At 47.6% G+C, this 22,208-nt stretch overlaps 1 protein-coding gene and 1 long non-coding RNA gene across 3 annotated transcripts; both read right to left on the bottom strand.

Moving 5' to 3' along the window:
- Positions 1–2,310: 2,310 nt before the first annotated feature.
- On the bottom strand, positions 2,311–7,642 carry LOC135374178 (serine/threonine-protein phosphatase 6 regulatory ankyrin repeat subunit B-like). Of its 2 annotated transcripts, none has more exons than XM_064607194.1 (2): positions 7,485–7,642; positions 2,311–4,573 (listed from the first exon to the last, which is right to left on the bottom strand). In XM_064607194.1, the coding sequence occupies exon 2, from the start codon at positions 4,483–4,485 to the stop codon at positions 3,343–3,345; it is 1,143 nt and encodes a 380-aa protein (XP_064463264.1). In that variant the 5' UTR covers positions 4,486–4,573; positions 7,485–7,642; the 3' UTR covers positions 2,311–3,342. The 2 variants fall into 2 exon arrangements, with proteins under 2 accessions (XP_064463264.1, XP_064463263.1); XM_064607193.1 differs by having other exon boundaries at positions 7,494–7,642.
- A 9,780-nt stretch (positions 7,643–17,422) lies between these two features.
- On the bottom strand, positions 17,423–18,386 carry LOC135374180 (uncharacterized). The gene is made up of 2 exons (XR_010416793.1): positions 18,075–18,386; positions 17,423–17,603 (listed from the first exon to the last, which is right to left on the bottom strand). It is a non-coding gene; the product is annotated as an uncharacterized LOC135374180 (long non-coding RNA).
- Positions 18,387–22,208: the final 3,822 nt, after the last annotated feature.

Genomic DNA, 22,208 nt, shown 5'->3' with positions numbered 1-22,208 from the left:
CATAGGCAATCAGCCAAACACACAATGCATAATACCTTATACAGTGAAAAATAAGAAAAGCACTACACACTTAAGGCAAGGAACGTTGAAACTAAACCCAACAATCTGGCAAGTTTCTGTTGAAATATGCTGTGGTCATTCAGGATGACTCGACTATGAAAGGCTGTTCCATTCCCGGGCGGCTAATAAAAAAAAAAGCACGTGTCGGAATTCTGAGCTGTTCTGCAAAGAAGTAGCTGAGTTTAAAATATTCTGGTCTAGGCGAGGTGGAACGTAGGCTGCCGGTGCGAGAAACTCAGGTGTACGTTCTACATTGGAAAAGTGAGACATGTCACACACCAAGGTAGAACACTATCGTGTTGTTACTCATGGCGATGTCACACACGTCTGTCAGCCTCTCTCCAAATGAAGTCACTTTCCTCACTGGCCATCTTGAAATACAGGCGCTAAAGCTAGCGGTCGGACACAACAGTAAGCTCACTTTCAACAAATATTTATTTAGACAATGCGGCCTTTAAAAGGGCAGTAAACACGTACAGAAAGTTAACTTTCTAGTGCATTGTCCTACGTTGCCGGCGGCGAGCTTTATCCAAAAATTATTGGGCAAAAAAAAATGTAAATAATGGCTCTAAACCGACACAATATTCATGCGAGGCCGTTGCCGACAATAGCCACACGTCATTTTGACGTCACGCTCCATCAACCAGTCCAAATACGAAACGTTTATACATTTCCTTATTATAATAACGGGAAGTGAGGTAAATTCTCAACATCTCTCCATTTGAAATCCATAAGATAGCCAGTTCAAACTGTTCGGAATGTTCCATTTCATGTGCACATTACATCTTCAGCATCGTATTCTTCCGCGAGGTCATCGCGATGTTCCCACCAGACTTGTGCCCGTTACTCGAAAAAAGTAATTGATTACCGTTACCGTTACTTCTACGGTAAAAGTAATTGATTATCGTTACCAATTACAGGACTTCAAATGTAATTGAGTAACAAGTAGAAAAGTAACGCGTTACTCCGGTCGTTACTCTGCATTCACGCAAATTATACCCGTCTTTGTGTGCCTCAGCAAAAAAAGAAAAAAAGAAGAAAGAAGGAAAGTTCAACAGTGGAACAGCTGAAATAACCAAAAAATATGTACGTCTACTGTAGTTATCGCTCGGGAAGACGTTGACCCGATTGTGGAAGATCATGCGTGGAACTTCCCCATGACTCACTAAACCTCAAAAGCTACCACAAAGGTACCACCACACTGGTGTAGGAACAGATTAGGGGGAGAGACCCTGAAATTCCAGAACAAAGGCTGGCGGCACGAAGATCTTGACTTGGGGCAGAACATCTAAAAGATGAGTTAGTCTCTGCCGGGAAAGTAATCAATTACTGAGTAATCGATTACTCAGAAAAGTAATTGATTACTCGAAAAATTACTTTGACTTTAAAGTAACTGATTACTCGAAAAATTACTCAAAAAAGTAATTGATTACAAGTAACGCAATTACTAGTAACGCGTTACGCACAAGTCTGGTTCCCACGACCGGTTCTCCCCGCGCGCTGCAGCTTGTCTCAACGGGGTCCCTCACTGGCTAGGAGTTCGAAATCTTCCCGACCACTTGTGACTGGAATGCAGCTTTGCTACACGTGCGGGACGTGTGACGCAGTTGCTCTCCGAGGAGGAAAGACAGACGCACGCGTATTATGCTCATTGAAAGGCACTTGAATGTTTCTTGGTAAATACGTTCGCTACAAGTACAAGGAATTCTAAATTCGAATATTGTAAGCCACGTTATTTCATGGGGCGTGATAAGTTTTCCTGTAAGGTGTGATCTTAATATCTCACGCTCGATTTGCTTTTGGACTCTACCCATTATCTCGGCTTGGCTGAAAATCCATTGACACCTGCAATGTCTTGTATGTAAATATAAGTCGCCTCCCCATTTACGTTTTCTTTTTGTGCTCGTTAAGGCGGCCGATCAAACAGTGACGTGCTTGTCCAGTGTACGATTTATCACGGGTATTTGTTACGGGTATTTGGCCAATCCCGTCAAAGTTTTATCGATTTCTCACCAGAGTTTCGACGTTAACCTCCTGTGATACCCACCTTGTAAAAAACGTCTGTGAACGTGTTTGTCTCCATCCGCGCTTTTTTTTCGCGTCCCTTAGTTTATTTAGTTTGCGTTCCTGTACCTTTGCACCCGCAGATTGCACCACTGTCGTATGCTGTTTTTGCAGTACCTTATACAGGCTGTCCCAGAAAACGTGTCATTGAATTTTAATTTAAAAAAAAAACTACGCCATATAGAGTCATGAGGTCAACGATGTTTATTCTTACTAATTTTTGCCACATCCTCATGTGCATGTCATGTAACCGAAGTTTAATTATGTAATTTTTTGCGAAGTGAACTCTCAAATTTTCCAAGTAAATGTCACTTTTTTCCCCACCAATGTGAAGAGCGTGCCGAATTTACTCAAATTAATGATAATTGACAGGCATATTGAGGAGCTATCGTATCGGAAAAAATAGCTGAAAATCATGCTCTACGGAGCTCGCAGAGGATTGCGCGCGACGAATTTTTCAGCGAAATCATTGTCAGTTCGAAAGGAGGTTGCAAACCCAGCCCACACCGGCATGGTAGAAAGAGATAACACAAACATAGCTTATCCCGTCCGGCTTCGGCTGTGACCATACCTTCGCTCTTCCAATTTCAGGTACTGCCACTTTTTCTACTACGGGCTGGGTTTCCAACCTCGTTTCGTCGGACTGAGAGCGATTGCGCTCAAAAACTCCTCGCGCCTCATACTCGAGTGCTCCGAGAAGCATGATGTTCGGCTATTTTTCCCGATTGGATGTATCCTGAGTATCACTGTCAATTATCACGACTTTGAGTAAATTCGGCACGTTCTTCATGTTGGTGGGGTAAAAAAGTGACTTACTTGGCACATTTCAGAGTTCGCTTCTCAAAAATTGGTCATTGTCCGATAAACGGATTGTCATATTAACCAAAGGGATTTACATGGCCGCGGGACGGTTCCAGAGAAAACGGTCATAAAGCGGTTATATCACATTAACGGGGGTCATATTAACGAGGCTTCACTGTATTTGACCAGCTACCAATGATGTCGGTCAAGTCTTTCTTTCGTTTTCATATACAGCCAGGGTGAGGCAACCGCATGAGAAACCGTGCTGCAGCTTGTATAATTTTGACTAAATGTGGCTGTATATCTTAGATGTACATATGGTACGATGACGTCGCAACTATAAGACACCGTCCAGGAAATCTGATGGCAGAGCAGAAGAGTGCAATGGCAGCGCCAAAAAGCGGCTGGGACATCTCCTCAATCCATCTCAATTTCGTTACCACCAGTGGAACATCCAGCAGCACCAGAGGTACTAGCCCCGTAATTGTCGATGGATTCGGCTATACGCTGGTAATCGAGCGAAAATGCTAGATCCCTCGCCGTACGATTTCGTTTGTCCTTGAGGTCGACGTTTGAGTTCTTGTCAAGGAGATACTTAACAATCACTTCGTCGCCAGCCATAGTCGCCCAGTGCAGCGGCGTGTAGCCATCTTTGTCTTGAACGTTAACGTCAGATCCCGCATCGAGAAGTAACTTCACGATGTCTGGGTAAGCCATATAGGAGCACCAGTGGAGAGCTATCCTCTTGAATTCATCTTGAACATTCACGTCGACTTTATGCTCTATGAGTAACTCCACAATAGCCTTGTGTTCATTCGTCGCGGCTACGTGCAAGGCTGTTAAACCTTTGTTGTCTCGAGCGTTTATGTTTGCACCAGCCTCGAGAAGCGCTTTCACGGACTCCGTGTTTCCATTGTACGCTGCCCAGTACAACGCCGTGCGATTCTTCTCGTCCAGGGCATCCACGTTTGTGCTCTCAACTTCTTTCATTTTCTTTATTACTTCAGTGTGTCCGTTTGTGGCAGCCCACTGCAGCGGAGTCTTCCCTATTTTGTCCGGTGCGTTCTGATCTGCGTCCTTAAGTAGGCCGACAACCTCCGTGAACCCACGAATCCCTCCCCAGTGCAGGGGTGTCAGCTTATTTTCATCGCCAACGTTCAGCTTGATACCTTCTTTCTTGATGAGCGACTCAACGACCTCCTTAGCATTGCTGGCAACTCCCATGTGCAATGCTGTCAAGCCGTTCTTTGCTTGAATGTTGACGTCGATTTCTGGTACGTTGAGTAGCCATTGGACTGCTCCAGGTTTGTCCATAAATGCCGCCCAATGCAGCGCAGTTCGATGGTTCGAGTCTTTCGCGTTCACGTCTGAATGGGGCAGGAGCTCTTTCATAATCTCCATGTGACCATTGTACGCCGCAATAGCCAACGGTGTTAATTCGTTGTCATCCCCTTCTCTGGCCAACGACGGGTCTCTTTGCAGTAGTTGCACGACACCGTTGATGTCGTTCATGTATGCGCATCTGTGCAGCGGTTTCCAGCCACTCTCATCTGCTGCCATTGTGCAATGTTGAAGGAGCTATCGGCCGATGTCACGGTGCGACGCTGGCGGATCGGGATGTGGCCGAAGTTTGATATTTGAGATGACCCTGCGGAGATATTACGGTTGGTATGGTAAGAGTCTATCTCTGCATAACAGTTCATCGCGTTTAAAGTGATAGGCTACACACCCATTTTCATGTATATAATTATCGAGTAACGTGATTAATTTCACTCTTATAGAACCGACGACAGGGGTGGCATCCGATGTATTGCTCCGTAGACGAAAGCATGCTGGGCGAACGCAATGCATCCTGGACAGGTCCTGGTCGCACGTCACAGCAAACGTCAAGGCACACGTGACCTTAAAGATGGCGGCGCCCGTGATCGGCGGCCAAAGCGTTTTTAAACAATGCGGTTGTTGTTTCTGCGCAACGTTTTGAATGTCTTTCGATCACGGTGATTTTTTTAATCCGATAATCTCGCAGTAAAACGCAGAGTTTTGCATATAAGGCCTCGTACTGTTGACGACTTCCAAAGATGTGATGACGACCGCGTGTTAAGACTCACTGAGCCGGTGCGATGTACTTAAAGTGAGGAGGAATGGGCTACCACGTTGCGGAAGAAGCCCCTCATAGTTTACGCTGCCAAATACGTCCATCTCTTGGCGTTATGACGACGGAAATATGTCGGTAAGCGGCAAAACGACATGTAAACAAAGTCACATGACCTGAAAATGACGTTTTCTATGACGTGCGACCAAGACAAGATGGCAGTTTTGCCAAAAGCACCCGCTTGAGGGTAGTTTCAACAATGGCGGGTTTGTGTCACCCCTGTGGAACCGACAGTTTTGAATGATAACACATTAGGATAAGTTATGCACGAAAAATGCGTCACCCAAGGCATTAGAAAAACAGTAGCGAAGTAATGCTGAACAAGTTCCAGGAATTGCAAGAAGCGCTAATATGAAGCATTTGTAGCAATCACAACAATGAGGACACCCTATCGGAATTCACTATGTGTCACCCGGCAGCCGGTGTGAGAAATGAATACGAAGAGTGCAGAGATGAAGAGTGAATTAGAGTAATTAGAGCGTCGGAAATCGTTAGAACTATAATTGGTCTTCCCCAGAACGGTTTCACTTCTAACAGACAGCTAAGAATTTTTAGAAAGAACGTATCATAAATATTTTTGTAGGGCGAGAGATAGGTGCGTCGTTTTAGACGTCGCCCTCAAAAACAGGTAAATAGCACTTCAAATGATGTATAGTTTTTGTTTGTTTGTTGTTTCGACCACGTGCAGGTTTTTCGTGGCGATGTCCTGGAAATCGAGTGTTCGATACTGGACGTCCCGTGTCGTTCTTCTACACTAGGATGGACTTAGACAAAGGACTGCCACGCAGGTTTCCGGTTCCTCTCTGTACTCCATCATCCCCTGACAGAGCCCAAACGAAGGCCAAAGCCCTTCCAAAGAAACAACCGAACGCAATTTGCCACTGACCCCGGGAGTGCTAGAAGGTTGACCTCCGACTACCTCTCCTTGTGTCAGCCTTGCCCCGGTGCTTTTCAGGAGACCTCTATCCCTGCAGGAGCTCCAATCCGACGAAAGCGTTCTTTCTTTCTTTCGTCTTTTTTTCTTTTTTCTTTTAATGTCGTAGAGCGTTGACCAAGGAACACCGGATCTTGGTGCTCCAAGTGGCTCGCACCGACTTTCCTCAGATTTATTTGACAAAACATACGGTCAAAGAAGGATTACAATTTACATATAGAGGCCCCGTAATAATAGTTCCCCTCGTGCAAAGGTTCAGAGTCTGATCGACTTCTACAAGTTGCAAAGGATATTAACACGACTACCTCCGCACTGGTTGTGTGCCGAAAAGTTGATCGGCTATGTTTCTTTCAGAAATTTTATTTCCAAATGTCATGTGTGAAACCTCATTGCTGTCGCCCTCCTACGTACATCTCAAGGGGTGATCATCGCACCAAAGCCATGCAGTTTCATGCCCGTACAGATATTTATAAATTCTCCACTTTACTGACATGCATTGGTGACTGGAATGCGCTTCCTGAACATGTTGCGACTGAGGAGGACCCTGTCAAGTTTAGAAAGCTTTGCGAAACTACGTGTTATGGGGACTAATTTTGTATGTTACCATGTTATTGTTACCTTCTTGTTATTGATTCTACTATGTTATTATTTCCCACTCGCTGATTCTTTCATTTATGTACTCTTGTATCCTGCCTTCCTCATGCAATGCACTTTACAAGTACCTGTGAGGTAATAAAATGAAATGAAACGGCCTTAAGGAAGAACCTCGTGCAACCAGCTTTATTCATCACTAGCCTGGAGAGAATAGATGTGTCCGCCGTTGGTCTACATACACGTCTACTGAGTTCCAATATTTGGAACCGCGTACAGAAAATCCAAATTCCCGATATTCAAGTGGAACCGGTGTGCACCGGTTCCCTTCTGGAGAATAATAACAAACATAGACGCACACACCCAACATCTCTTGCGAGGCCCCTCTTGGGAACCAAACAATTTTTCATCTGCAGGCCGTGCCCTAGAAAACAGTTACAATGCACTTGTGCAATAGTTGCCCTTTGCACCATCGCAGTTTCCTTGTAACAGTTCCCTACCTTGCCATATCGCAATAGCTTACGGAATCGATTGTAAACAACTCCACGGATTCGTTCGGTAAATTTGAGATACATGCGCTGATGTATCGTAATCACACACACATTGTTGCCGAAAACAAACCGGAAAGCTCGAATTGAATGGTGGCAGTTGAAGAAAGGACATCAGTAGTGGGATTCGAACCCATCTTGTGGTTCGGAGATGCTGCCTATTAGATATTGTTTCCTCTTCTATCTGCTATCATTCAAGTGAAGTATGCAACTGTGTGTTGTGAGGTTCGTGTTGCGTTTGTCCTTGTAAGTTTAGTTGCCTCACCCACTACCCCGTTTTGAAAGCCTCATTCGCCGTTTCAACCCACTACCACGGCAGTTCAACAGTACGTACCGTACTTACTTTAAGACAGCAGGATGCTGAGCCCAAGACACTGTCAGGAGGCGTCGTTCACTTCACATAACACTCTTTTAAACCAAAATGAATGCGAGATGGCACGCGGAGAGCATTGAGTACCGCGCAGTTATCAATGACGGAGAGAGCAAAAATATCACGCTTCGCAGTCAGGTACCGCACCTTTGCCCCTGACGACGTTATCGTCTAGCTGGCGAAGAGCCACTCAGATATGATTGTCTACCGTTTGCCTGTGTCCGCAGCTTAGAAGCGTTAGAAGTTGTATTGTAAAGGTGCACTTGGTCCAAAGCATCGTGGCAGTATTTATGCTACAAAAACCAACCCTCACAATTTGTGTCTTGGCTGGCGATTGTCAAAGTCCCGGTTGGGGTAGTGTGACAATACTGTATAAATAGTAATTTTCTCGGTGACTTAATTTTTGCGAAAGCTACTTTTCCGTGAAATTAGCTACCTCGAATTAGGCGACACCTCGAGCAACTCCTAGGGTCCAGGATCAACGTACAGCTCGAAGCAGAGTTAACTTGAACGGGATTCCGACCTGCGGAGCGGAAAGAGAGCCACCCTAGCGGCACTTAGGCAAGATGAAGCGGAAGAGTGTTTCGACTGTCCCAGTTGTGCTGTGGGGGTGTCCACTTTGCCATGAGCTGTTGACTCGGCGTCGCATTACCGTCAGCTGTTGTTTTCATCCCGACGTGTATTTGGTGTTGCGGCGATTACGTAGAGGTACGCATATGCTGGCCAGTATCGCAAGGATGCAATGGTAATGCAAGCGATGCAAGAGTCGAGTGAACAGCTCATGCAAGGCGGACACCCCCGCAGCACAAGTGGGACAGTCGAAACACTCGTTACCTTCCGTGCCGCTATAGGGTGGCTCTCTTGCCGCGCGTTCATGATTCTGCTTCGAGCTGTACCACGAAATTAAGGTTCCGCGAAATATTCCGCGAAACGCGTTTTCATCCGAATTCGTTATCTATTAAGACCCGCCGACCACGGTGGAACGGTCGGTAGCGTGCCCGCCTGCTCATCCCCAGATCGCGGGTTCGAACCCGGCCGAGGACGGTGGGTGGCAACTTCGTGGACGGTACTTTTTCAGACACGGCGTCGTGTGCGAGTGTCGTTCAATCTGTTGTGTCGAGACATCGGCGCTCGTTAAAAGACTCCTCAGGTAGTTAAAATTGACGCACACAGACCCGACAACTGTGGCGTCGCTCGTGATCACCGTTGCCTCGCGACGTAAAATAAAATACAAGCAGACTATTACTAGCGCGAAACTAGCAAGTTTTGTATACAGTATTCTACAAATGCTTTCTTTTTTTTTTGGGGGGGGGGGGGGGTGGAGGGTGGACGGGTTGTTGCCAGTGGAAAAATCAAATCAGAAACATCATACTTTGGCGTGGCCAATGGCGTTATTTTAGATTGATTTTCACATTGTATTTTTTTTTATTTCACGTAGTGCGCACATTCAATGCGTTCGCGCCTCGTTAATATAGACACTTTCTTCCCCTACCAAAGTCGTCCATAAAATGCCAATAAAGCCAATCGTCCATATCAACGGATACGGAAATAACAAACACACCGATGAAGGTTTATTGACAAAAAAGATCCCGAATTAGTGCCTGCTTGGAGGTATACCTGGTTACATATCGATTCGCTTACATAGCTTCGCAAAACGTCGGCAACACGTACAACCTGCTGCTCATCGCCATTGTCCTCAAAGAATTTAAGAGCCGCTGGGCCAAATGGTACGCATGTGTTACGGTCCTCAACCAGCATGTACAGTTCTTGACCGCTTCGAAATTCAAGCGGCACAAGGGCTCCGGCACCCATCCGTACCGGCTAGGTACCTTGTAAACGCGGTACCTCATGTTTACCGCGTGTTTCCGGCGCATGAGTACGAACGCCTTCTCACGATCCCCATGCGCCGCAAAAATATTTCGCCTGATTCCGAATACAAGTCAATAAATTCCCTTATGTCACAGTGCCGTAATGGGTCTGCACTATCATTCTATCAGAGAACTGCAATAACTGCAACCCTTGACCGTGAGAGATCGCACGCTTGGGAAGAATGCGTTTTTTCCAACCGCTGGCAAATCAGTTTCTTTTGAAACGTCGAGGACGAATCTGCTGGGTCTTTGAAGAAACTCGCTCGTCGCTTTCAAGATTGCAGTCATTTAAAGTGAGTATTATATCTATGAAGTAATTATTTGTCCGCACGACGCATTTTCGTTCATCTTCGCTCTGATTTCCAGTGGTCCTGATCACCAGCAGGCTGGACACAACGACTGAGGGACAGAGACAACGAACTTCATGCTTGATGCACGAACGTTGACATGTGAATTAGAGAAGCCATGATTGCACTTTATACCTGGATTACGCACGCAAGTAGGCATATTTCTCAGGCAAGCTATTTCGGTTGTTGGATTTTTTTTTACATTGTATTTTGTCCTAGGTTACGTTTAGGCGATGTCGTAACTGGATTAGTCAATCATCTTCTGTGGTTGGTGTTACGTTCGGCGGAAGAAACGTAAGTTGGGGAAGAGCAGGAATCCAAAGGTGTGGAAAAGGTAAAGAAGCGTTACCACAGGGCAGCCGCAATGGACGAGGATAGATGCAATGGTCAGCGTCCATCCATATACGTTGTGCCCCATGTGTTCAACGTTTGTGCATCATGACAATGCACGCTCGCGATGGACAAGCATCACCCCTGAAAGAGATGTAATTTTCGAATAAAGGTATTTGTGATATTTATCGTGCAGCGTGGCTTCCTGGGCTGTTAATATATCGTAGAGGAGGGAACCACCCCGACGGGTACGGGTAGGCTTAAATCGCTGCAGGTGTATGCGTTGCATGTAGCGCATGTGAGGGCGTGTGTACCCCTTAAAATTTAAGAGGTACATTTCTTTAAGAAATATACCTCTTGGCCAAGCGCTACTTAACAGTTACATATGCGTTACCTGGTTTAGAGTGTACTCAAGTTGACTCTAACCAACCGTAGGTCTCGAAAAGGTGCTAGAGTACCTTGATCACCAATGGTTGACGTTCGGCATGCTCATCGCCGACTGGCACAAAGAGGGGAAGTAATGAATAAGACTCATCTATCTGTGTATCATCGTTTTGACATATGTCACGTTGCAAGAGGGCCACAGTCCCTCTGTAGCGCCCACCGTCATAACACATGTATGCAGTCCAGCCTTTGTTCGTTGGTTGACAACATATTTCCTATTAGAAGGGGCACAGCTGAGGCAAGCTATGCTATTAACATTGTTGATCACATTTGCAGCTTAAATATGTAGATGCTTTTTGCACATTTCCTAGCAATATTAGTTTTAACAGGTATAATTATAATTTCTGCTTCTCCTTGCCAAGGCCCCAGGAAAAAGGTATATACAGCAGGGCTGGTGAAGCAACATCCGGTGCTACAATAATGGTGCCACAGCATTGTGAACGTACACATATGTCTGCACATGGACCAGCAATGATAATGGGAATCGGGTTAAGGTAAAATGGCACACAATAGTACGGCGCATCATGGATATTTGGATCATGGCGTTGCTTCACATATTCTTGAGCATCAAGTTCTCCATGCAAAATGTGCACATCAAGACAATGGGGAACAGCTTCGGCCCCATGAAGGTGATTTAATATATCAATATAATAAATAATAATAATAAATAATAAATATAATATATATATATAATAAATAATAATAGTAATAATAAATATAAATGATATTTCAAGCTAGCAGCGATTACTAAGCAATTGTCCTGCATTCCTCACTTACAGGAACTGGAACATTCGAAATGTTGTTGAGGATAGTGGATGTGCATCCCCTTCTGAAAGACATATATCCATTGTGTGCACTAAAAGTTGCCTTGCCTCAATGCTGTTTCTCGGTCATGTATCTAAGATAGAGATCACCACTTCCACCTGACCTGTGTGCCACATATTATATCTACACATGAGGAATGTACGCGAGAAAACTACTGCAACATAGAATTGCGTTGTTCCTTCACTGCACAAGCCGGTTCTGCATTTTTAGCCATTCTAATAATGTTAATATTCATCTCAGGGTATGTCCAGTGGGTTACTGCCGATGACTGTGGATGATGGCTGTTCGTGTGACTCTGAACAGAAGGAAGAGACTACACAGGTTCACCGTACGAGATAGAGTGAATGAGTCACTACAACCCTGACTACTCTACAAGGCATTAAATGCAAGTGGACAACAAAGGGACGTCAGTGAATGTGTACATGCAGTCCCATACCTAGGAGCTTTAGTTTTTGGCATCTCATTCGCCATTAATCGGGGGCTTCTATAGAAGCGTAGGGATAGGGAAACAAACACAAGATTTCTGTGCACACGGTAAATGGTACTCCAGGCTCCTTAGCCATTTGAACTACATGAAGTGTCAGGGAGAAACTGATGGGATTGGGACAGTTTCATAGATGTGGTTCGTCACATCACGGGTGCATTATGCATTCCGCGCCATAATACTGATCAATTTGTTTCTATGTGCCGTTCTTCGCAAGATAAAAGCCCTCGAACAGATGTCCGACTAAAGTGCAGATGTCAAAGATTTCAGAGCTACAGCCGATTCCACCGATAGCCGTAACGGCCGGTTCCCATAGCTTGATGGGAGCAGCAGGAGCAGCAAAGCAGCGGCGGTGCAGCAGCAGCAACACGGCAGCAGAGCAGTTTTCTGCCGCGGCTCTGCTGCTAGGGGCGTCCCATAACTTAGTTGTGAATTAGCGGCAGCAGCGGCGTAGGAGGTCCAAAACGTGTCGGCAACTACGGCATTGTTTACGTTTCGAACATTCCGAAGGCGTACGCAGTAGCTAAGCCTTTTAGTACACACACGTATGAATGCAATGCTATGTGAAAGGCTGAAGTGTGTGACATATATTATGGATCTGTAGCTCACACGTGGACTGTGACATGATTGTGGTGGTGGTCTGAGCCTCATATTGCCTGATTGCCTCTTCGTTGATATCTAGGAAGTCTCGTGACATTCAACGTTGGTTCGTCCTTTCGCACTGCTGTGCAGAACAGCCTCTGCTGCGGTCGTACGGAGACTCTTCTACAGTATTTTGTCGTATATCTCCTCATTACTAGTATTTGATATTTTGATTTATTGTGACTGTCCAATTCGTACCTTGCTGTTAGTAAAATAAAGCTCTCTAAGGAAAACAAAGGCCTTTTCTGCTAGTCATCACTAGTTTCTGCCTGTTTTCATAAGGTAACGAGTTCATTGTCTATCTCTACCGAATCGTTTTGTAGCCTGAACATTGTCTACCTCTATCGAACCCTTTTCAAGGGTCAATTTCATTTACAACAACCTAGCTCGCAAGACGTCGATCCCCAGAAGAAATGTGGTTGGTATAGTTTTCACGCAGGATGGACGTGGAAGTAATTTGCCTGTACGTTATCAGGTGACGGGTTAGAAAGTACTTACCAGAAAACAAGCGAACACGTCATCTGCAACTCTGGAACAACATATGTTTCACGCACGTTTTGGCGAACACTTTGTTAGCTGCAGATAGCAAAATAAATGAACTTAATTATGTCCTGAAAGCGCACTTCATGCGGTACCGATGGTTGAACACTCACTCCAAACTACTGGTAACTACAAGCGTGTTAAGCTCTTCAGGAACAAATCCCAAAACTACCAGACATAAGCCTTCAGCCGTCACCGCCCTGCTAACTCTAAACACCGTCGAATGAAAACAACACTAACGGACCTCCTGATTGGCTTGCGAGACCGGCTCCTCAGGCTTCAGAGCAGCAGGGCTGCACAGCAACCAAAAATTCGGATACGGGAGCAGCAGGGAATTCCTGCAGCTCTCCAGCGCTGCTGCTCTCGCCCAGTGCTATGGGACCGCCCGTGTCGCTGCAGCTCTGCTGCTGCTGCTCAAATCGAGGCTACCGGACCCCGCCTTCTGTGACATCAGAGCTGCATGGGTTTCGCTATTCAAGGTGCCCATTTTCTACACACTATTCCCGTCTTGTTTGTAAAACACACATTGGTACAAAGAAGCTTCTTTTCTGTTCATATGCGGGATGATGCATCACTCTTAGAAAAAAGGGAATAGAGCGTTTTAGTAGATCGTACGCAAAGGCGATAGCGTACGTACGTAGCGTACGCGGGTAGCGTTGGTGGTTCTGCGCAATGCGCGAAGCTCTCTTTCTGTTCTGGGCGTGCGTAGAACCTCCAACGTTATTCCTTACGCACGCAAGGGTGATAGCGTACGATATACTAAAACTCTCTAGTATGGGAAACTCCCTTGGGGGTGTTCACGCTCGTCACACATATGACTCCCTTTGGGGTGATTACGCTGCTCTCCTTGCAAGGGTCTTTTCTTGACTCCCTTGCTAAGGACGTTCCCTCGACTCTCCTTCCTGAGGATGTTCCCCTGACACCCTTCCTGCAGGTGTTCCCTTGACTGTCCTATATCCAAGCGCATTGCAGACAACACTAAGCACACTGTTTTCCACTCTGTCATTAAGTGATGTTACTTCATTAGTCTTTTTTTTTTCTACTGATCTCCGTTGCACCACATTACAAAAAAGAAAAATACTGCCCTCGCCCCAAAACACGAACCGATATGCAGTGGCCCTTCGTCTTTGTATTGCTCAAGAATCTAGGTAGTCCCACAGAACTACCCAAGCGGAACTTCCCCTAGAAACCGTCATTGGGATTGCAGTATTATACGACCCAAAATTTTACTCGCTTTAACTCGCTCCTAGAGTACAAAGGTGCGAAACACTTTCGTAACGGTGACGGACATATGCCTCATCAGCTCGCAGTGCATCTGCAGTATCTAAAGAAGGACCTAGCGTACAGAACAGATATCCCTTTCTATCGGACATTGCGTTTCTTACTTGACCTGCCGCTTCCCTTGTCATTAGAGAGTATTTCCACGGACATTTTCCCTTGAATGAAACGACCGATCCAAGTGTTAATTACAATAATAACAAGAAAGACCACATTGTAGAGGCGGCATCTTTATGAGCAAACAAGATGTAAGCACCAGCATGCTTGGAAAGTTGCAGTAGCTGTTGCTCAGTACGTAATGGTGGGCACTTTCCAAGGATATCCGGCACCAACGCCTTTTATTGTACAGCCAGGACTTGCGAAAAGTAAATGTCCTCTGCAGGGATACGACTACTAGTAGTATGGGATCAGCTCAAGAAGCCGGCCAGTCACACAGTCATCTGGACGCCATTAATTAGCAATTAGAGCAATTTGGAACCCCCACAGTAATTAGGATCATTCAGGGAGTCATTACACTAATTGGGGAGCATCTAAGACGTGTGCAGACTAGAGCCCTGCGCGGATGAGGTTTTTGGCATCCGCATCCGACCCGCATCCGCGCACACGTTATCCGCATCCGATCCGCATCCGCACCATACACAACAGTTTACATCCGCATCCGATCCGCTGAGCAAAACGCACCAGCCGCATCCGATCCGCAAAAATCCGCATGTTTCGAAAGACGCGTAAAGACCGCCGGAAGCATGCGCTCGCTGTTGGCTGTCGGCGCGCAATACATATAAATTGCGGGTGGAAAAATGACAGCACGCGGTATATCCGCATCCGATCCGCTACCGATCCGCTGCCTTCGTATCCGCGTCCGATCCGCATCCGACCTCGAGCCATCCGCATCCGATCCGCACACCGCAGAAAGTGCTAAATTTTCATCCGAATCCGCAAGTATATTGCGGATATCCGCGGATATCCGCTTCCATCCGCGGATGGTGCAGGGCTCTAGTGCAGACCACTCTGTGAGTTCCCGGCTACTTGAGCTGATAAAAAATAAAAAATAGGTAGAAAATAAAATAAAAAGATAGAAATAGAGTGGAGAGAAATAATTTATTCGAAAATCAACGATGCCGTGACGAAGAAACGGCTCCGGGGTGACCAGTACTGGTTGGCGTCGGGTACACTCTAAAAACTGAACTTCACCGCATAGCACGCTCTGCGCCAACCATTGCCACAAATGATAGGGTTATCGCTTCTGATTCGAGGAGAGAGGGAGGCATACGCCTTTTTGTGTCAATTATCATATATCCAAATTGACACAAAAAGGCGTACGCCTCCCTCTCTCCTCGAATCAGAAGCGATAACCCTATCATTCGTGGCAATGGTTGGCGCAGAGCGTGCTATGCGGTGAAGTTCAGTTTTTAGAGTGTAGTTGAAGAGATCGACGACAGGTGGCCACTTAGTTGCAAGGCATCACACCAGATGGCGCCACCATCATAGCTCTATGTGAGAAAGACAGAGAACAACAAGATACTAGCGGCAGGAAAAAATGGCAACACTGCTAAACAAGTCTAGGCATGCGAGAGAAAAGGTCTAACCATTACTGCTAAACAGCACGGTGAAAACAGTACACATCGGGGAAAAGGCTTAGCGGGAGCGATCAGTTAGGCCTAACCACAGCGCCTCAACACTATACACCTAACACAAGGCGGGAACCGCTAAACGTGCGTCAACAAGGAGAAAAGGCTTGGTCACTGCTGAACAAGTCTAAACATGCGAGAAAAGGCTTAACACGAGCGCAGTCAAACATCGGCAAATCACTCGTTGGTCACCGCTAAACATGGGGGCACGGCAAACATGCGAGAAAAGGAGCACAGTAAAACAACGCGGCAAGTCACTCACCTTTTCCCCCGCGGCGACTGCTCATCAGCCAGGCAGAAACTGAGCAGGCGCGGGCACTGCGGAGCAACCGAGCACACGTCTGCTCTCCGCGACAGCCAGCCAGTAACCGACTGGGGCGACGCGACGCGGCAGCTCTGCGTGCGCGCGCGCTCCTAGCGCCCTCTGCGCCGCTCGCCCGCGGGTGGTTTCGGTTTCGCCTCTCCGCTCCTCCCGCTGCGCGCGCGCTCTTAGCGGCGAGGGGTGGCTTCTCAGTTTCGGTTTCGCTCTCCTTTCTTTGCGTGCGCGTTTATCTCTATAAAGGCAGCGCGCACCGCGCTCGCGTCATCACTACGTGAAGATGTACAGCTACCACTCGTTACAAAATTGTTCCCTCACCCACGCTTCTTGGGAAGAAGTGGAAAAGGATGGTTTCAACAGCAAAAGTCCCTGCAACGAGCTCGTCATCACTTCTTTTCGGTACGTGATAGACATGGTAGGCTTTGGCAATATCGGAGAGATCTCGCCGGGGCCACTGCAGGAGGTGGTGCGTCGGATCTACGCCCGTTACAAGAACGTCTGCATAACGGTTCCGGACGGACCCCTGGGACTGATGAGCGAATTTGTGAGTCTGGCCAACGCAGAATTCAACTACGTCGCTGCAGACATCGTGGACCTTCTCGCTCGTGCCATCGCTCATATTAAGCACGCCCTGCGGAAGCAGCGACATTTGCAAGCAGTCTACATCGTGAATTGATCGTGTCATTGATTTATTGAAATACCAATTGGTTATTGACATGCAATGCATTAAACAGTCCGAATAACTTTGACGAGACTTTGTGTTTTCTTTCACTGAAACATGTTTATTGAACACATACAAAAGAGTTGGTCAATAGATGCCTGCTCTTTGTTCCACGGTCACTCGATTCACGAGGGCGCTCATGGTCTTTCTTTCCCAATGCTCTACAAGGAGGGGACGTACTGCTATACAGGAAGGTAGTTTGGGCTATCCGGGAGGTTGCTGGACGGCTGTTCCTGTGCTGCATGATAGTAGTAAGTACTGACCACGTTTATCCGGAAACGCACATCTGGCCTGGACGCCATTAATTAGCAATTAGAGCTAATTGGGACCCCCCACATTAATCAGCACCCTCCAGGGAGCCATCACACTAATTGGGGAATGTCTATCTTGCGTCCAGACCAAGATGTGCGTTTCCGGATAATCGTGGTCATAAAAAATAAAAAAAATAGGCAGAAAATAAAATAAAAAGATAGAAATAGAGTGGAGAGAAACAATTTATTCGAAAATCAACGATGCCGCGGCGAAGAAGCCGCTCCGCAACACCCGAGTGACCAGCGTCCGCCATGTTGGTAGTTTGCACCCAGCAGTTGCAGAGATCGACGACAGGTGGCCACTTAGTTGCAAGGCATCACACCAGATGGCGCCACCATCATAGCTCTAGACGAGAAAGACAGAACAAGATACTAGCGGCGGGTAAAAATGACAGCACTGCTAAGCAAGTCTAGGCATGCGAGAGAAAAGGTCTAACCGCTACTGCTAAAACAGAAAACAGTACACATCGGGGAAAAAGGCTTACGGGAACGATCGCTTAGGCCCAACACTACGCAGCTAACACAAGGCGGGAACCACACATCGCTAAACATGCGAGAAAAGGCTTAACACGAGCGCGGTCACCGCTAAACACGGCAAACATACGAGGAAAGAGGCTTACGGGGGCGATCGCTTAGCCCTAACCACAACACTATGCAGCTAACACAAGGCGGGAACCACACATCGCTAAACATGCGTCAACAGGCTTGGACACCGCAAAACAAGTCTAAACATGCGAGAAAAGGCTTAACACGAGCGCGGTCACCGCTAAACACGGCAAACATACGAGAAAAGGAGCGCGTCAAATCACTCACTCACCTTTTCCCCCGCGGCAACTTCCAGGCAGAAACTGAGCGAGCGCGGAGAACATACGTCTGCTCCCTACGAGATCCAGCCAGCAACTGAGCGAGCGCGCGGAGCGCACGTCCGTCTTCCGCGACGGTCCGAGAGAAACTGAGAGAGGCGACGCGCGCGCGCCCTCTGCTCCACCCGTCCGCGCATGCGCGCGCGCGCGCTCCTAGCGCCCCCTGCGCCGGCCGCGGGTGTTTTCGGTTTCGGCTCTCTGCTGCTGCGCGCGCGCTCCTAGCGGCGACGGGTGGCTTTTCAGTTTCGCTTTCATTCTCCGTTCTTTGCGCGCGCGCGTTTATCTCTATAAAGGCAGCGCGCACCGCGCTCGCGTCATCATTCTGACCGATACGTGGAAAACGCCATGTGTGGTTTATTCTCCTGCGTTTCTCGTCGACGCAAGGAAAAGACAAAAAACGAAGAACTTCGCGAATTTATACGCGGCATCGTGGAGGAAGCCTTTCAAGTCCACCGTCTGGAATGGTTGCAAGCACGTCAAGAAATGTGTCAGGACAAGATGAAGACGCTCGACCGCATCTTAGCGGCGGACAGACTGACGAAAAAGAAGTCCAACTTTAGCCTGGACAATCTGTATTGGGAACGCAGTTCCGATGTAGAGGACGACGACGACGAGGATGTGTAAATAAAAAGCGATGCATTTCTCTTCGAGTCTCAGTCTCTTCTTTCTCTTCGTGCAACGTGTACGCACGCAACATGTCTTCCCCCGAACCTTTTCGTTTCCGTCATCCCTTTCGCTGTATCTTAAGCGGCCCCTCCATGTGCGGCAAATCTACGTTCGTTGCTAACGTGTTGAGGAACCTGAACGACGTGGTGGACAAGCCCCCGTCACAAATATTCTACGTGCAGAAATATGCTTCGCCGAGCATGCAGGACGAATTCGGGGACTCCGTAAAATTTACCAAGGAGCTACCGCGAGAGTGGGACACGTCGCGCGCTACGCTGATCGTCGTCGACGATTACATGACCGACGCCGGTTCCTTGAAGGAGGTGACCGATCTTTTCATTCGGGGTTCTCACCACGCCAACGCGTCGATCTTCTTACTCGTTCAAAACATCTTTTTCGACAGTAGCCATTTTAGAACAATATCCTACAACGCCAGTTACGTCGTCCTGTGGCGCACCGTGCGCAGCGTGCACCAGATGGAACATTTCGGCCAACAGCTATTTGGCAGAAAAAGATTGGAGTATTTTCTGGACGCATATAAACAAGCGATGTCGTCGCCCCACGCATATTTACTCGTGGATCTTCACAACTATACGCACGAGGATCACAGGTTGCGTAGCAATATCTTTCCGGGAGAACGTCAATATATCTACGCTCCGAAATGAATCTCCGCCCTCACCTCACTTTACTCAAAGTACTCTCCACTCTACCCCCTCCACGCCGCCGCGACGTCTTGAGACGTTCGTCCTCGTCCGACATGAAACACCTCTCCGAAATTTGTCTCAATGTATTGAACGGAAAGGTGGCTCTAGCTCCAGATACGTTCGCGCGTTTGAAGAAGCACAAACGCTTTTTACGACGGCTCGCCTACAAAAAGATTCACAAGAATCCGCAACGTTTGAAGCGCTATCTGTCTCAGCAGCGAGGACAGGGCGTTCTTTCGTCGGTGGTTCCTCTCCTGCTTTCCGCCGTGTTGAACCTTTTCGCCAATGGCCAAGAGAATTGAAGTGACCACCTCCATCGGAAACATTCTTTCCTCGAAGGAGAGTGACGACGTCAAAGTGAAACTCATACTGCAAGCACTGTATCGTATACTCAAGCAGTACGGATTTGACCCCTACGACAATAAAAACAAGGCGTCCGACGCTACAAATGACTTTGACTATTCGCTCCTCTCTCCAGAGGTGGACGAAGAGGAAGCGGAAAGGGTCGTCTCGGAATTAAAGAAGGTTCTTTCCTGGGATCGCGAGGGTTGTGTCTCCGTGTCGGGCAAGCCCATCAGACACTCCTCCGTTTACGAACTCGTCAATTATTTGTTGCAACGTAAGACGGGAAAGAAACCTTCCTGGTTCCCCAAAGTCTCGAAACTATTGCGTCTGATTTCTCTACCCAAATCTCGCGAGCCTCAACAGCAGCAGCAGCAGCAGCAGCAGGCCTCCATTGCGTGGACGACTTATGGAGGGATATGAGAAACCAGAGGGTGGTTTGGGGGGTGTGGAACGCTATAGAAAAGCGCATCACTTGAGCAAAAAGAAGGCTCTCGCCATTCTCAGAAAGCTGGATGCCTACACGCTTCACCATCCGGTCAGAAGAAAGTTTAATAGGAGACGCATCATCGCGCTCAAGATCAACGACGTGTGGCAAATGGACCTCGCCGATTTTTCAAAATACAAGAGATTCAACGGTGGCTACCGCTACATTCTCGTGGCAATCGATTCCCTCTCCCGCTTTCTGCGCACCCTCCCGCTAAAGACGAAGCGCCCCGCCGAAATGAAAAGGGCCATGATAAGACTTTTTCGGGGAGGTAACGTACCTACACACATCTTTTGCGACAGAGGCGGGGAATTCTACAACAAGACCGTCAAGGAGTATCTCTCACGAAAGAAGGTACAGATGTATTCTACCTTCTCTCCAGTAATCAAAGCGTCGCAGGCAGAGCGCGTCATACGGACTTTACGCGACAGAATATTCCGTTATTTTAGAGTAACGGGAAAATACCACTTCGTTTCCGCGCTTCCCAAGATCGTGCGCGACTACAACACCACCAAACACAGGACTTTGGGCATCAGCCCGTCCGAAGTCACGCCCGAAAACGAATTGGAGCTGTTCAATAAGATAAATGGGAAGCCCGTCGTACCCTCCGTGAAAAAGAAGCTCAAACTGGGGGATAAAGTGAGGGTCCTACTTCACAGAAAAGGTTTTCATAAGAGCTCGGAAGGGAGTTGGTCGCCTCAGATTTTCACCGTCTCCCGCCTGAGAGACACCTCTCCTCCCGTCGTACACCTGGAAGATTACCCGCCGAGGTTCTTACATTCGAACAATTCGAAAATCTCGAGGGCGTACTGATAGTCCTCGTCCGTGATCTCTTGGTCGTTCAGGTCGCTTTTGAAAGCTTCCTTTGGCGGTAGTGCGGGCAAATTGTACGCTTCGAAACTGTCGACGAAGGTGTACGGGTAAATGCCCTTCCTGAGGAGGCGTCGGAAACGGTCACCAAACATTTGACGGGTACAATGAAACGCGCTTTCACCACCGCTGGCGAGCAGGGTTTCCACCAGGTTCGACAAGGAGAGGTTGAAAAACTGCGTGGTATCGCGGAAATGGAGATCGCCAATGTTGAACCCTCTTATCTTTTCCGAGCTCGAAGCTAAGATCCACGGTTCTCCCATATTTAGAACGTGCATATGGCGGAGAAGGGAGCTCAAATCGTACTGCAGGTTGTGCACGCACACGACGAGTTCTTTGGTGTTACGACACGTAAGGTTACACGTATCACACAGCGTCGCAACAAAATTCGAGGAACCGGGGTCTACGAAACGGGTGTGGTCGTGATGCGATACCTTCCGCGTATGTCGGTTAAATTCGATTCCACAAAATTCGCAGTGCGTAGCGCTCGCGTGCCGAAAGTGGTCTTCCATACTCATGACCAACGGCGCGGGACAACTGTTCAACCTATCGATTTGATCACTAAATCGCTTGAGCGAGAGCAAGCATTTCTCTGCCGCGTTGGGTCCCAAATAGCCATCTACGTCCATTATTTTCCCATCACAACTTCTCACTAGCACAATGCTGTACGAGCTCATCCTGTGCACACTCGAGGCGTCCTTCACGAGCGCGTCCTTTTCCAGTATGCTCTCCGTGTCCAACACCGCGAAATAGGGGTAGGGATGCATGTACTGTATCTTGTTGAAGGAGACACACTCCCCCGCTTTTGGCATTTCGAGAATCACTTCGTTTACGTCTCGACACAGACGTTCGTGTTGCTGCAATGCCTCTCTCGTTCCGTAACCGGACGTGCATTTCTCGCAATAAAAGTAGTCACTTCGTCCCATGAAAGTGCTAAATTTTCGGATCCCATAGAAATGCTCCCTAACCTCGAGCAGGTGGACTTTATCCTTATAGAGCGTGCAGGGAACCCGTCCGGT

This window comes from Ornithodoros turicata, unplaced genomic scaffold (genome assembly GCF_037126465.1).
Source record: "Ornithodoros turicata isolate Travis unplaced genomic scaffold, ASM3712646v1 Chromosome45, whole genome shotgun sequence".
Lineage (NCBI taxonomy): Eukaryota > Metazoa > Arthropoda > Arachnida > Ixodida > Argasidae > Ornithodoros > Ornithodoros turicata.
Note: the sequence above shows the minus strand (reverse complement) of the source record. Positions and strands in the feature narration are given on the sequence as shown.